Source organism: Lupinus angustifolius, chromosome LG20 (assembly GCF_001865875.1).
Source record: "Lupinus angustifolius cultivar Tanjil chromosome LG20, LupAngTanjil_v1.0, whole genome shotgun sequence".
Taxonomy (NCBI): Eukaryota; Viridiplantae; Streptophyta; class Magnoliopsida; order Fabales; family Fabaceae; genus Lupinus; species Lupinus angustifolius.
The window spans coordinates 4,196,266-4,212,447 of NC_032028.1; the positions used below are offsets into that span (position 1 = coordinate 4,196,266).

At 33.2% G+C, this 16,182-nt stretch overlaps 2 protein-coding genes and 1 long non-coding RNA gene across 3 annotated transcripts; 2 read left to right on the forward strand and 1 right to left on the reverse strand.

Annotated features, from left to right (window-relative positions):
• LOC109335011 (putative pentatricopeptide repeat-containing protein At1g02420) lies at positions 5,407-7,809 on the forward strand. The gene has a single exon (XM_019571042.1). It carries the CDS (start codon positions 5,578-5,580, stop codon positions 7,087-7,089), a length of 1,512 nt encoding a protein of 503 aa, XP_019426587.1. The 5' UTR covers positions 5,407-5,577; the 3' UTR covers positions 7,090-7,809.
• On the reverse strand, positions 10,991-13,315 carry LOC109335237 (polygalacturonase At1g48100-like). Its single transcript, XM_019571353.1, has 5 exons — positions 12,696-13,315; positions 12,362-12,406; positions 12,068-12,275; positions 11,897-11,978; positions 10,991-11,790 (listed from the first exon to the last, which is right to left on the reverse strand). The coding sequence occupies exons 1-5, from the start codon at positions 13,251-13,253 to the stop codon at positions 11,286-11,288; spliced, it is 1,398 nt and encodes a 465-aa protein (XP_019426898.1). The 5' UTR covers positions 13,254-13,315; the 3' UTR covers positions 10,991-11,285.
• Positions 13,176-13,340, forward strand: LOC109335238. Its single transcript, XR_002106186.1, has 2 exons — positions 13,176-13,254; positions 13,303-13,340. It is a non-coding gene; the product is annotated as an uncharacterized LOC109335238 (long non-coding RNA).

Genomic DNA, 16,182 nt, shown 5'->3' on the forward strand with positions numbered 1-16,182 from the left:
ATGTTACTAAATTGATATTAAGTTAGTATTTTATATGTTATTAGTTACTAAATTGTTTTCTAGTGTCTTAATGATTTGGAACATATTTTCCAACTTTTATGATATTGAGTTTGAAACTAATATATATCATATATTATTATACATGTATTGTTATATGTGTTACTAATTGTGAAATGTTAGACTATAAATGTAACTATTATATATTTTACTAATTGATATATATGTTACTAATCATAAATTATATTGTTATATATGTTACTAATTGTGGCCTATAGTAATATATGTGATAATTCGCTCTTTTCTCCGTCAGTTACATAATTGTTATATATGCTACTAAAAACATTTGAGTTTCAATTTTTTTACACATTTATATATGATTCATAATTTTTGATAATAATAGTAGTAATGTTTATCCTTTTGTGGATAAACAATACATCTTATAATACATTTTGAACTTTCAATTGATGCAAGATTTTTTATATAAAAATAATTGGAAAAACCGTGGAACCGAACTGAATCATTCAAGAGCGGTTTGATTAGGTTCGATTCTTATAATGAAATTTGCGGTTAATTGAGTGAAACCGAACCATGTATTTTTGTTCGGTTCGGTCACTAAAATGCACAAAAAACAAAACTGAACTGAAATTTTACACCCTTAATTGAATTGTCCATTTTTCCTTAAATTTGGAGTTATCTTTATTCCCATTTACTCTTCACCATACTTCATGTTAAAAATATGTGTATTATTGTTTTTAAGATTATTTTTTATATTATTTTTTATTTTAGTTTTTTTAGCATTTGTCATGTAATAAAAATATATTTTTCACCAAACTCTATATTAAAAAATTTTGTTAGGATTTTTAAAATACATATAGTGGAATTTAAATTCTCCTTCCTTTTAAATTTTTGTCATAAAATTTAAAAAAAGTATAGTAATTTATATATATATATATATATATATATAATAAATATTAAAATTATATTTTAAAAATATGTAAAAATTAATCAAAATAATCTCAACATAAATAAATAATCTCATACTCTTTTTTATAATTTATTTCATAAAAAACAACCTTTCAATAACAATTAAACGAAACAGATTAACTTTAAAGTACCAAACATAAAAATATTGTGACAATTTCATCTTTTTTGTTACATTTGAAATTAAAAGACAACAACACACCACTAGAAAAGAAATAACCTAAAAAACAAGCACAAAACCATAAGCTTAATTGCGCTTGGCAAGAAAATTTGTCATCCCACTGGCTTCTCTAAGGACATGTTGTCCCTTGGCCTATCAATTACTAGAGAAAAGAGTTTGAATATCACATAACCATAAGTTTGAATACTCGTGAAAACAAGGCACTGACCTCATTGCATGCGGAAGCCACCTCCCGAAGCCAATTTCAAAATCAAATCTTATAGGGAGAAGTTCTCCCTACAACACAAATCTCTTACCAACATACTGAGAGAAACCCATTAGTCAGTTCTCATGCTCGTTTCTAATAGCCCACCAAATCCACTTTGTTAGCTTGAGCAGAGAACTCTAATGAACATTAACCTTTATAAAGTAACGTGAAGGAGCAATCGAAGACATATATCTTATTGGAATTGAATCACGCCTCAACTCCCCAAGGTTATCCAAAAGGAAAAGAGTGGCATTCTTAATATTCTGTATTCAAATTCAATACTCAACTGCTCATCCCTCATAACTAATGATTTCATGAATTGCCAAATCCACCACAACACATTAAAGAGTATTATTGGTACCTGCTGCAAATTCCTGCAACGAAGCTACATAATCATTAACAAATAAGTATTGTTTAAAGGGAACTTGAGACGATGCCATATTTCCAAAGAATAAAGGCATTCCCAAATACAAATGAAAAATCATTGTTGATACTATACCTTGCAACAATTCTAAATGACATGAAACAATACTTATTGGCTGAGTCACGACTAGGTCGCTCTCTTTAACACATTTTGTGGCACTGCCCAAAATGTTTAAGCAAACTATCAAACACGACCTTTGTTATCGAATTTTTAATGCATTATAAGAACCGATCTCGAATACAACCACCACAATATATGATTATGAATGCATTTTCCTGAAATACCCACAATATAGCTACTCGTGTCAATTCTCAAAATACCCACAATATGGCTACTCATGCAAATTCTTTTCCCACGATACTGACTATCAATGTCAGTTCTCTAAATGCCTATAATTTGACTATCTAAGCGGCTACTAGTATCAGTTCTCGAACTTCCCACAATTTGATTGTGTATGCCAATTCTTAGTGTCACAGAAAGAAAGGGAGAGGAATTTTGCTGGAAATGTATCGACGAAAAATATGAAGGAGAAAGAAAAGTTGAATGAAAATGCATTCAACTTGAGGCAAGTTATAATGAGAGGAACATGCCTTTATTTATAATGTGATATTTTCTCCATGTTCCTCATCTCTACAATGTGGGACTTGAGAGTTTTTTTTATTTCACACCCAAAAGTTCTCACTAATGGCTTCCAACAAACCAAGTTCCAACAATCCCCCACTTGAAATTAAAAAATGATTTTCGAGAATTTTTGTGGTCTCAATAAGATTGTGCATAAACAAATGTGTCATGCGACTTGAACCTTTGCATAGTGAATAAAATTCAGATTTTATTAGAGTGACACGTAGTCTTAAACTCTATCTCCAGCATCAAATCACACACAACCTTTTTTAATGTGTATTCTATAAAGTCTGTGCGTTAAAGGTCAGACATGTCTATCCCAGTATAGTGAACGCTCTAAAAATATGTGCCCCAAAATTTCATAGGAAGCGGCTCCACTTCCACATTCACATAGGTGAGTCTATCAAGAGTACTCATATAGCCTAGGTACTCCACTCCAATTAGAGTATAGATATCATTAAGTGTTTAACTCATCCTTACATATGTTGCACGAATCATGTTTCTCATAATTTTATAGCATGTTTATTCTCATATCATTTAACGACTTGTTATTACTCATTGAATCTATTTATTGAGATCTTCAGTCAGTTAGGTCGGGTTACCATCATGGGTGATCCTCGTTCTAAGTGCAATAATCTCATACTCTTATAAGTATTATGGACTTTCTCTCTAATTAGTCCTTTCGTCAAAGGATCTGCCAAGTTATTCTCAGTGCGTACATGATCCACTCTAACAGCTCCTATAGAAAGTAACTTTCTAATGGTGTTGTGTTTACGACGAATTTTTTGTTTCTTATCGTTATAAAGCAGTTCTCAATTTTTGCAATAGTCGCGATACTATCGCAATGGATCGACACAAGTGAGATCGGGTTTTCCCATATAGGAATATCTACAAGTAAGCTTTTCAACCAACTTGTTTCCTTATTAGCTATTGTTAGTGCTATCATCTCAACTTCCATGTTGGTTGAGCTAAAAATAGTATGTTTCTTGTTAGACACTAGATAATTTATCTCATCATTTATGACTTCTTGCCACAAATCAACATACAAATATGTCAAAACTTCTTGGAGAGTCGATGGATTCTCCTCCAATGTATAGACCATGTGATTAGGTCTATACTATCTAGCAGTTGTTGTTCTCATACTTCTAGGTTTTATTTCAAGTCTTTCATTTTTATTATTATCTCTAATTATAGGTGATGTGTCCCCACTATTCCTTTATTTAAAAAGGAATTTCTTTTTATTGAAATCATCATTATTATAATCAATGGTCATTTTTGTGTTAAGTTCATAAAACGCGTACGTCTTACTATTTACAACATACTCAACGAATACACTTCATAGGCTGTGTGAGTTTAACTCTTTTGGAGTATACCATCAGAAATGATTTAATGAGCAATTCTACGTATCTCATAAGACTAAAACTCTACTTATATATTATCAGTCATATGATGCTTGATGTAATGACTAACATTGTACTTTTTAGTCTCAACTTCCTCACTATCATATTTCTCTTTTTTCTCAAGTGCATACCAAATTAATTTGGTAGACTTGTACAGATTATAGTAATCATATATATCATATGACAACCCATTCATAATAAAATTCATACAAATGTAATCATTTTCATTCCAGATAGTTATATCAATAGCTAGTTTATCATTTTTTTTCCAGCTTTGTCGACAACACTATGATATCAGTTTTCAGAATGTGGACAACTTTTCTCATAGTGAAGAAAAATTTCATCTTATGTTGCCACTGTTAGGAATTTGTCCGATCAAACCAAAATGGTTTGTTCATATGTTCGGTCCAGTAATACTATCTATGAAAGTCATTGCAGTAGAAACGTCTTAAAATTGTTGATAGCGTAGATTGCAACATTTCTAAATGGCACGAAATAATATTTACTGACTGAGTCAAGACCAGATCATTCTCTTTAAGACATTTCGTGTCACTGTCTAGAATGTGCAAACAAACTATCAACTACGCCATCCCGAGGATAAAATAGCTTAGATATCTATTATCGAATTCTTAATGCATTGTAAGAACAAATTTTGAATACAACCACCACAGTATGGCTACCAATGTTAATTCTCGAAATACCCACAATATGGCTACCCGTGCCAATTCTTTTCCCACAATATTGTTACTAGTGTCAGTTCTCTAAATGCCACAATTTGACTACTTAAGTCAATTCTTTTCCCACAATACTGATTACCAGTGTTAGTTCTCAAACTTCCAACAATTTGACTGCCTATGCCAATTCTTAGTGCTACAGAAAGAAATGAGGAGAAGTTTGTCGGAAATGCGCCGGCGAAAAATTTGAAGGAGAAAGAAAAAGTTGAATGAAAAAACATTCAACTTAGGGCAAGTTATAATGAGGAGAAAATGTCTCTAATTATAATATGAGATTTTTCCATGTTGCTTATCATTCCAATATTGGACTTCAAAGTTGTTTTTTTCAAAACTTTCTTATATAAAAATTGTAAGTTTTTTAGATTTCAAACCCAAAAGTTCTTTAATCATTAAACAATTCTCATACCATCCACCACAACTTTACAAAGCAAATTAGTTGGAGGGGCCTCTCTATATATTGGCCTAAAAAATACGTTCCCTTGTAAGCTTCCAAACCCAAACTAATTTTAAAAGAGTGCAACATTCATGATATTTACAGACACATAATATATCATCCTATATTAATTTGATTTTTTTAAATAGTAGATAATAATTAAAATAGATACAGTGTTAGTGTATATATATTTTCTTAAAATATTAGAATAGGAGAATTTATAAAATAAAACTAAATCCATCAAACTATAGCGTTTTGACCAGGGAAGTGTTGGCTAGTACTCTGAGGCTATGCTAGATTTCAAAAGTTGATTTATGATAATGATAATTCTTGAAAGGGGCCATTACAAAAGATTAATTCCATAGCATTTTGTTGAAGGTGAAGGCGTAGGTAGAACTATAGAAGTACTCACACTAGCGGCTTTTGTTGAAGGTTTAAGCAAGGGGAAACCGTCTAAAGGTAAAACCCTCCAGTTCCATAAAACTAGCGCCACTTGCTGAGCGAAAGTCTGACTTTGAGACTGCAACTCTCGGTCATAACCATACAAATATTTTCAATGTTGCTAAGGCGTTTCTCACTCCAATCTCAATTCCGATGCGTCTCTTCTACACTTCCTTCACTCTCTCGCTTCTTCAACTCCACTACAAACACACACCCTGATCCACAAAACGAGGACGTTCAAACAGTTTTCAACATCATCAGCAGTTCCACCTCATTGGAACACATGAAAGAATCCCTGAAATCCAGCCGTGTTTTTCTCTCCAATGAATTAATCGACCAAGTCCTTAAAAGGGTCCGATTCAGCCACGGTAACCCTTTACAAACCCTAGATTTTTACCATTATACTGGTAGAAGAAAAGGGTTTTATCACACTGCTTTTTCCTTTGATACCATGCTTTACATTTTAGGTAGAAGCCGCATGTTTAGTCATGCTTGGGATGTTATAGTCGAAGCGCGGAAGAAAGACCAATCTATCATAACCCAACGCACGGTTATGGTTTTCTTAGGTAGAACCGCGAAGGTTTGTTCTGTTAGACAAACTGTTGAATCGTTTAGGAAATTCAAGAAGATGGTTCCTGAATTTGATACCACTTGTTTCAATGCGTTGTTGAGGACTTTGTGTCAAGAGAAGAGTATGAGTGATGCAAGAAATGTTTATCATAGTTTGAAACATAATTTTCGACCGAATTTGCAAACTTTTAATATTCTTCTCTCCGGGTGGAAGACTCCTGAGGACGCGGAAGGGTTCTTCAATGAGATGAGGGAAATGGGGGTGGAGCCTGATGTTGTTACATACAATAGTTTGGTGGATGTGTATTGCAAGGGTAGGGAAATTGAGAAGGCTTATAAGGTGCTTGATGAAATGCGTGAAAGAGATTTGTCACCCGATGTGATTACTTATACTAGTATTATTGGTGGGTTGGGGTTGATTGGTCAACCGGATAAGGCTAGAGATATTTTGAAGGAAATGAAGGAGTTTGGGTGTTACCCTGATGTTCCAGCGTACAATGCTGTCATCAGAAACTTCTGCATTGCGAAGAGGCTAGGTGACGCTTATTATTTGATGGATGAGATGACGAGTAAAGGTTTGAGTCCAAATGCAACTACTTACAATTTATTCTTCAGGGTATTTTTCTGGTCTAATGATTTACAGAGCTCTTGGAACCTATATCAGAGGATGATAGTTGCAGGATGTCTTCCAAATACGCAATCTTGTATGTTCTTAATAAGGTTGTTTAAGAGGCATGAAAAGGTGGATATGGCAATGCAGTTATGGGGTGACATGCTGGAGAAGGGTTTTGGGTCTTATACCTTGGTCTCTGATGTACTGTTTGACTTGCTTTGTGATACAGGAAAGTTAGCAGAATCAGAAAAGTGTTTCTTGGAGATGGTTGAGAAGGGTCAGAAGCCAAGTAATGTTTCTTTTAAGAGAATCAAGGTTCTCATGGAACTAGCAAATAGACATGAAGCCCTTCAGAACTTGACCCAGAAAATGGCCATGTTTGGGCGACCACTCCAAGTTCATGATAGTTCAAGGAGCCGACACCAGACATCAAATTTAGCATGAATTTTTTTAAGGCCCCTTTAGTTATGCTTCCAAGTTCCAACTGAATATGACAAAAAACGGTACACTGCACAGTAAGAGGTCTCAATGCTGTGGAAAGAGGGATGAACAGTTATTTAGTTGATTCAATTTGTCATGGTTTATGCATTCTATATACATAATGAGATCTTGCTGGCTCTCCTTGGACTGTAATAAGCATTGCTGATCACATGAGTCATCATCTGTCCTTCCTTGTACCATTTTTGTCCTTCACTGTGTCCCATGTAATTGGTTTGGAAAAAAATGAGAAGTGGTTTTTATGAAATCAATCTCGCTAGTAAAGTCTTGCCATTCAAAGGAAGCCTCTGCTTTGGCCTTCATTTTTTCCTTCTCTCAATTTTCTCCAAACTATGCAATTCCCTTCACCTTGGGTCGTAGGCGCTCCACAACATCGAGTAAAACATCTCCATCCCCTTATCATCTTCCGCGTCATCACCATCATGTGCTATGCCTCTCTGTATTTTCCATATGTTCAATTGCGATGGAAAGAAAAACTTGCAACAGGAAAAGGAAGATGGGTGAAAGTTGTGATGTGAGATAGAGTGTATCTCTTGTTGGTTGAGCAGTGGGGGATCAAGGTGAAACTTAAAGTCCAGGTTGGAGTTGGTCAGTGTTGTTTTTTTCGAATGCTTTTTGTTTCAAATCTTGTGTGCATTTTTATAAAGTCAAGACCAAATTCATGCATGAAACTTTTTGTATGTTGAAATTTGGTCAAAAGAGACTATTTTTTTGACCAAATTTCAAATCAATCTAAAAATCATCTTTAATCATATAAACATAACACATGAAGCCCCGACATGCTGTAATTGCCAGATTATCTTAATATATAAGCATTTCATTTTAAAAAACTAAACTAAAATTTCAATGTAATTGAAAACATAACAAATGGGGGAATGATAATGGACATGCATTGTGATATCTGTTTTTCCACCGGTTGATATGTTTATTTTAAGTGTTTAGATTTTATTTTCTCATGGAGAAATGCAAAGTGCAATGACCTTTGTTTCTTTATACAACACTCTAGACGTACGTGTATTGCATGTTTTAGATGTGATTTAAAATTAAAATTTTGCAATAGAAAAAAGCTTTAAGAATTTAAGCCGACAAAGAGGCCCAATACCCATTCTCTATATTCATTGAATGAGGGCGCCATTCTCACGTAAGATCAATAGCGTGGAAGCCCAAAGGAAAACACTTCAATCAAATTGGCCGGATGAAAACTGTGCTGGATTGGAGTGGCAATAGAAAGGGTCTGACCCAGGGAGAAATTGTTAAATGGTGTAGGTCCAATAAACAACCAAATTCTTATAATTAACAATATGTTAATGACTTGAAATTAAATATATCTATTATAAATAAATGGTTAAGACGTGGTTGAAATCATTGATCCTAAACTAACCATGTAATAATTTTTCCCCAATGGATAGTCCCATTCCCCTTCATATATAATATAATGCATTTTCCCCCTTTTATTTTCAATACTTTTTTCGTATATATCGTCGTGGCATACAGTATACCTAGCTTGAAAATGTTTCTTAATTTTTCATATGTTCATCTACTTTGCTAGTGAGGACATTTCACGTGCATGTGAGCTTTAGCACTGATTTTTATTGGTTTTAGAACTAGCGTGCATAAAGGCCACCCTACTTGCTCGTTTCCCACTTACTCTTTCGTATTCAAATTTATGTTATATGTTTGAATGTCCATATTATAATACTTATACGACACTTTAGCGTTCGTTCTTCATATTTGGACAATTATTCGTATGGAACATTTTACATACATTTTTAAATACTTTAACTGTATTTTATAATTACTCTACTCATTCTTTTAGACGGCGACAAATGCTGACTTTAAAATATGATTTCTCTACATGAACTTAAAGATATGTATTTTACACTAGTTTTATATCTTATATTATGATAATGCCGTGTTCTATAGTTTTTGTAATTTACTATATATCCTTATTCATATATAGTATGTCATTCGTGTCTTTTATTGTATTGTATCCGTACTTTCTAGATAATGTATTTAGTTATCATGAGACATAAATCTGTAGTGGGTATGTAGGTGCCCTTCCTTAGAGTAGCCTAGATTCCTTTTTCTACCTTTTTCGCTAACTTTGGACAGACTTTCATGCGACATGGCCCCTTATGAATAATTTAGTAGCTACGGGCCCTTCACCTATTTCTGAATTTGAGAAAAGAAGGGGCTATACCTATTTCATCACCAACCCACGAATTATAAACAATTTGGGATAATACTTCTCACGTACACATGTCATTATAAATCTGTACATTTTTCATCATTTGATTACAATCTATCTATTTTTGTCGATATTTATGTTCCAACTCTGTAACATACTTATATAAGTTAGTATCAGCAATATCATTTTTTTAACAAATCTGAAAATTATTCCTATAACGCTTGAAGTACAAAGATTGTATACAAAATGATCAACAACATTGTGCTGCAAGCCTGCAAAATAATTACTAGACTAGAAGAAGATCGCGTGTAGAGCAGAAAAAGGAGTTAACAGAATGGGAATGGGCCTAAAAGCTAAAAAGATTATTATTTAACCCAACATTTGAGAAGGAAATAAATATATTCTTTTCCCTTGAATCCCATTTTGGAAAGGACAGTAATTTCTTCCCATCCAAATATTTCATGCCTTGCATTCTATGGTAAGTAACAAAAAACAATAATAGCCTCTGTAAAGCATAGAAAAAAGGCATGGTTGGTGGAATGCAATTGGATTTAGCCCGTGCACCGACTCTAACTTTTTCAGTGAATGCATGAGTAACTTCCTTCTAACATATAGGCACTCCGACCCATGATTTGAGGAGTGGCTAATGCGCGTGCAAAATTGAAAAAAGCAATTTGTTACACTCTCCACTCCAGAAACCAACTTAGAAGTAAAGGCCATGGTCATGGGTAAAGTCCACTTTAAATAACTCATGCACACTGATTATTATGTAATTATTATCATTCCCTTTTTGTTTTGCTTTATAGATTCCCCTTATTATGCTGACATTGTTTTTGTTTGTTTATACTTTCATGAGTTAATCGCCTTAATCTTCCTTTTAAGATAAGATGCCAATTGAGTAATTAGAATCTTTTGGTATCTGATTCATCCGGAACCAAATTATTATATTTTCATGGGAGACAATTTCTGTGCTTTTGTTAAACATACATAAAGTTCTATAAAAAGAAACAAACATAAGACTTGGTTTACTAAAACAGCGGCCAGCATGGTATCATAAAGACATAAATGTTTCATATGTAAATTAAATCTAGATTCAAATGCTTTCATGTTACTTACAAAAATTTCTCATCAACATACAAATGAACCACTTAGATAATTTAACTAGCAATATTTTTACCTGGTAATAGGTCATGTAAAGTAAGGAATTAATTAGAATGCACCAAGGAGGTGCAAAGGTGTTTTACACTGTGAACTAATTATGTATCAACACATCATCTTGCAAGATTTGAATTTTATAACAGAGTTTGTACACCTCAGCTATCATATTAAAGGTTATTGAATTTTACACTTTAAGCTGTAAGTGCATGAACCTTTTTTCTCTGTATAATGACTATTTTGTTAGTTGCTATGTAACTGCTTGGATGTTGCTATTTGCTATGTAAGTGTATTAGTTTAGTATAGACGAAGGAGAACAAAAAAGTTTGGCCTGTAGTAATCTATCAATATATAATTAGATATAAACTTATCTCCAGGTTCTGCCAATGAAAATTATGTAGACAAGTGGCTTTTTCAAATGCTCTTCTTCTTTTCCTCTATGATCCACGGATATGAACTTCACTGATAAACAACAACTATTAATGATTATTCAAACCATAGTCTAGACAAAATGATTAATGAGCTGCTTTTGTAGTAGAATATTCGAGTTCAACACAAGTTTTGGTTTGGAATGAACAAGACAAGGGGTATATTAGTAGATGAACCCATGACTATTCAAATTACTTGAAATAACTATGGGACATAGTTAACAATTGGGGAGGAGCATCTAAAAACAACTCCTCAACAATCACAACATATAACACAAGATCAAATTACACTACTTCTTAGTTACTTCCCTAGTAAATAGTAATTATCAACATACACACATTCTTGCTTTACAATTACACAGTTTAGTAGGTCAGCAATGATATATTTCATTGCCTACAATGGACTGAGGAGGAATACCCTCCATCAAGCAAGAGACCGGAGGAATGGTTAGTGTGTCCAAATTTCCATAAGCATTCCAACAGAAAGGATCAAGAACCATATCTCCTTGAGCCGGAAGAAGCTCAATATCAGAGAGAGTCAAGTTGGTGCATGGGACAGAGTCACTGCAAGCAAAATGCATAGGTGGATGCCTTATATCATAAGTTCCCTTTATGTTTGTGTAAAGTATATCTGATACAAACACTGCAGAGGTCTTGTTATTACATTCCTTAGAGAGGCAATAGAATTGGTCAATTATAATTGGATTTTTAACACTATCCATTTCAATGTTACTGAATGTCACTCCTGATACTGATCCTGATCCTCCTTGCCATGTCTTTATTCTAACTCCATTATCTGAAACTTTTATAACTGAGTCTCTCACTGTAATGTTTGAAACACAGGCTCTAGAGTCGTGATTTCCGAGACTACCGATGCTGTATAAAATTAACAAGATAACTTAATCAGCTAGAGAAAATATATGTAAGCTCAAAGGGTAGTGAACTAGTTCAATAAAATTCATTGGAATTGATTGAAAGTTACCTAATACCATGACCAGGTCCACATGTGATATTCTTTATATCAACATCATAGGAACCAGATCCAATGGACACACAATCATCACCTATGAAAGGACAATTCAGAAAACATATATTGGTAATGCATTTTGATGCAATAGATGAAGAGTATTAGAAGACTTTTTTAGTAACTAACCATTAGAAACGACAGAATTGTATATCCTCACATCATTGGTATTTTCTATGTGTATTCCATCAGTATTGGGGCTAAGCGCCGGAGCTGTTATGTAAATTGATTCTATATGGACACTTTCACAGCCATCAAATCTGAAATGGAACTGAGGGCTGTTCTTGATCCTAAGTCCTTGCACAGTTAAGTTGGAACTCATGAAAAACCTTAAGGCCTGCAACATGCAGAGTTATATAATTATGAACAACATTTTCAATCATTATGCAGCTCTACAGAAAAGGTTGTGTTTTGAGAACTTACAATTGGGCTATCACAAGGTCCTGGAGCTGTTGTACCATTAGGTCCCTGTGAGTTGTGACATTTACAGTAGGTATCAGTTGCTGCTAGTAGCACCAATTTTAATTCTCTTAATAAACTTGAGAAAAATGATATTCTCACACTCTTTTAAGCACACCACTTTTACACCAAACTTATAATCATTGATCAAAAGACTTTTGCTTTGAAAGTTTGAAATATCACCATAAATGATTATAACTTAAATTAGGTGTAAGTGTGTAACAAGGGTATGAGAAAAAAAAGTGTAAGAATATCATTAGTCTAAACTTAATTAATAGTAAAGACTCAAAATATATACCTTATGAGGCTTGCAAGGAAGGTCCCACCATTTTTGTCCTCTACCATCTATTAAACCAGTTCCTTCAAGTGACATTCCAGTGATTCTGTAAAAAATCAGCCATTGACGCTTACTAGTATTGTTAGGCCAAGATTCTGGTCCATCAGGTGGCATAAGAGTGCCATCAACCCTTAACATTAAGCTACCTTTACAAGGGCCTGTGAAGATATTAGGGTGAATAACAAAGGAGAAACCACGTGGAAGATGAATAACATTAACTTGTAATTCACTTTGGCAAGCAGCATCCCAAGCCATTTTCAATGACTCAGTGTCATCACTTATTCCATCTCCAATGCCACCAAATGCTCTTATATCATAAAAGCCAGGTTCATTAGTGTAGTTATCATTACTAGCAGGGCCAGGAGCTTCAGCAGGAGGGGAAGCTATAGAAGGTGCATATGTATGATGAGAATGTGAGTTATTGTGTTTATGGAAATGATATCTACCTTGGATGCATAACAATGAAGTAAGAAAATATATGGAGAATATTCCTATTGGTAAAATACTAGAATGCCCCATTGTGAGTATTCACTGGCACTACAAATGAAAAAAGACTCGAATTGTGGAGTGTGGACTAATTAGGAATCCTGAACTTTGGGGAGTTGACACAAGTTGTTGAAGCTTGTTTGTTTAAGTATCCACTAGAGCACAAGTTGCAACAAGTTTAACTAAGTTTTGTACATGCAGAATGAGAAAGGGTGAGTTACTATATATAATAAGAAGCCATAGTGGAAAAGAGCATAATATTTTTTAATGGGGTTGGAAGTGGGAACCGACAAATATACCTAGGCAATGTATATTGGCCTTTCATTTAGAGAATGTGGAATGTGGAGTCTGCATATAATATTTAGCTATTCTGAGATGAGAATAATTGAAAAATGAGAGGTCAGATGAGTATGTAGTCGATAAGCCTCACATGTTCTTCCCATAACTATTATTAATATTTTTCTGTCCCATAACTATATACATTGGGATGTATGTTAGAGCTGGAACAAGTTTTAAGACTGAAATGTGTAGTTGTGTGTGTCTAAATGAACATCTTAAAAAATAAATTTCTAATGAAGATTTTATCACTAAATTACTGGAGCAGCATAATCACTGCAGAGGGAGGTTTTTGGCAAATGCCATGAATTCCACGTACACCTTAATGCATAACACAAATATCAGGTACAGTTAAAGAGAACTATATGCATGAGCATGTCCTTGATTATCTTGTATATATCATATGTATCTGGTCCCCAATTGTGATGGGAAAAAACTATGATTATAGCAAATCATTCATAATGTGTTGCCAATTGAGACCACAATTTACCCTTTTGTTAGCCTTTATGACCATAATTATAACAGTATCTTTGTATCTCTCCACAATTGTCTTGAGTTAAGTGAAGATTCTGTGATCAGAAAAGTATTTAAATTTTGCGTATGTTATCTCTAATAAACTCTGGAAATTTTGTTTGAGTATTTCTACTCGTTAGATGAATAATTTCTATTATATTCACCTTAAGAATATATATATATATATATATATATATATAATATATAGAATTTAATATATATACATCGACAATCGACAGTGTAAGTGTTTTTTACACTATCAACAAATTTTTATCATTGATATGTTAACTATCATTGACTTTCAAATAAAAGTATTACAAATCAATGTTGTATAATATGCTTTACAATGTCAGTGTATAGCTCTTAAACTCTAATATCTATCCACCGTCAGCCTAAAGATTTATAATACATAATATATCATTTATTTATATTTTTTAAAGAGTCATTGATGATTAAATATTAATGATAAATGTTATAATAATACCATATAAAACTCGCACATTATCAATCCAAAAAAAATCTACCAATATTAATATTTTCTATACGCAAAAGTAAATTAATCGAGTGCAAGGGTACTTGCCAAGAGGGAGATTAGAGACAAAAAAACTAAGACAACTCAAAGGATCAATATACAATTAAGAGAAAGGCATAGCGTAATATTGTATTAAATCATCTCCAACTTTCAATTTGGATCCAGAACCTGAGTAATTAAAGAAACTGCATTCTCTCTATACTCAACAGGAGGAAATTGCGACATATGCTTTAATTTTCTTTTTAACAATATATATTTTAAATTATTTTTAAATAAAATATATATATATATCATGATACCAATCTAAATTTTACATTCCTGATAGTACTGGTGAGGATCCCGACATTTAATCAAATACTCCAAAATTAAAAATAGTGTTTCTCATCAACCAAATAGATGATCTTGTAGCAAACCAGAACTTCCTCCATTGATTAGCCACTTTCCTAAACCTGATGATCCTTGAATGCTGTCTAAAATGCTCCACGCAGTTGTACAAATATTAATACCGATGAACGATATAATTGAAGTTGTTGTTCTCATGCTCAAAAGGAATGCACAATAGTTACCTAGCTAGTACACCGTATGAACACGGGTAAGTAGTTTATTTCGTTAGTATTTCATCATTTTTTACATTTGACATATTCTCTATGACGAAATGAAGGTGGTAGGTGGAGAGGATTCTGATTGAACTTTCACATGGTGACTCAGTTTCCTTGCTGAAAGTGGATAGAGTTATCTGTTTCTGCAAATAAAATAAAATAATTATATTGATGTGGTGTTTTGTAAACAAATACAATATCTTATATATCTGTAACCGTCCATCCACTCTGAAGTTGAAAATTTATCTCTATTGCTTTGCTGCTTCCACTCATAGCACTTCATCTTTCTTTAGCCGCCCAATACCACTATAGATTTCTGGTCAGGTTTCTTCGATTTCTTCTGTCACTCTGATTATTGCTAATCATGGCGGTTTAGTATTTTTGTCTGACTCGGTTTCACTTGGCTCCTCAAACACAAAGCCATTGTTTTTCTATAATGCGACAAAGTCATTGTTTTTTAATTCATTAAGCTGAGTCGGTTTATAATGCCCAATAGTGTTCCATTTTCATAAGATACCACATTCAGCGGATCAAAATTCCACCATAAAGTTACGGCTATGTGTCTACTGTATTAATCTAAAAACTACGTTTAGCAAGAAAAAAGTTGCGGCTTAAAAGTTAAAACTCAATCCAGTGTTAAAGAAAAAGTGGATCTCAAATAAAGTTAATCATTTAGTGGTTGTCTTGTGCAGTTGTGCTATGCTACCCAATTTGCCAATTAACAAAATATTCGATGATAGATCCCATTGCCATTAGTGCTACTTTCTCCTTATCTCATATTGTAAAGGGACTGAAATAAGTTTAGTGGAATGGAACGTTAAACTAATTTTTCAGCTTAAATAAAAATCACCTAACTCATATATGATTTTTTTTTAAATATTAATAATAAATGTAGCTAATAACTAAAATTTATGTATTAAAGATTGTCAACATATATATATTTGTATATAAATTGAAAACAATTTTTAATATAAAAAATGAG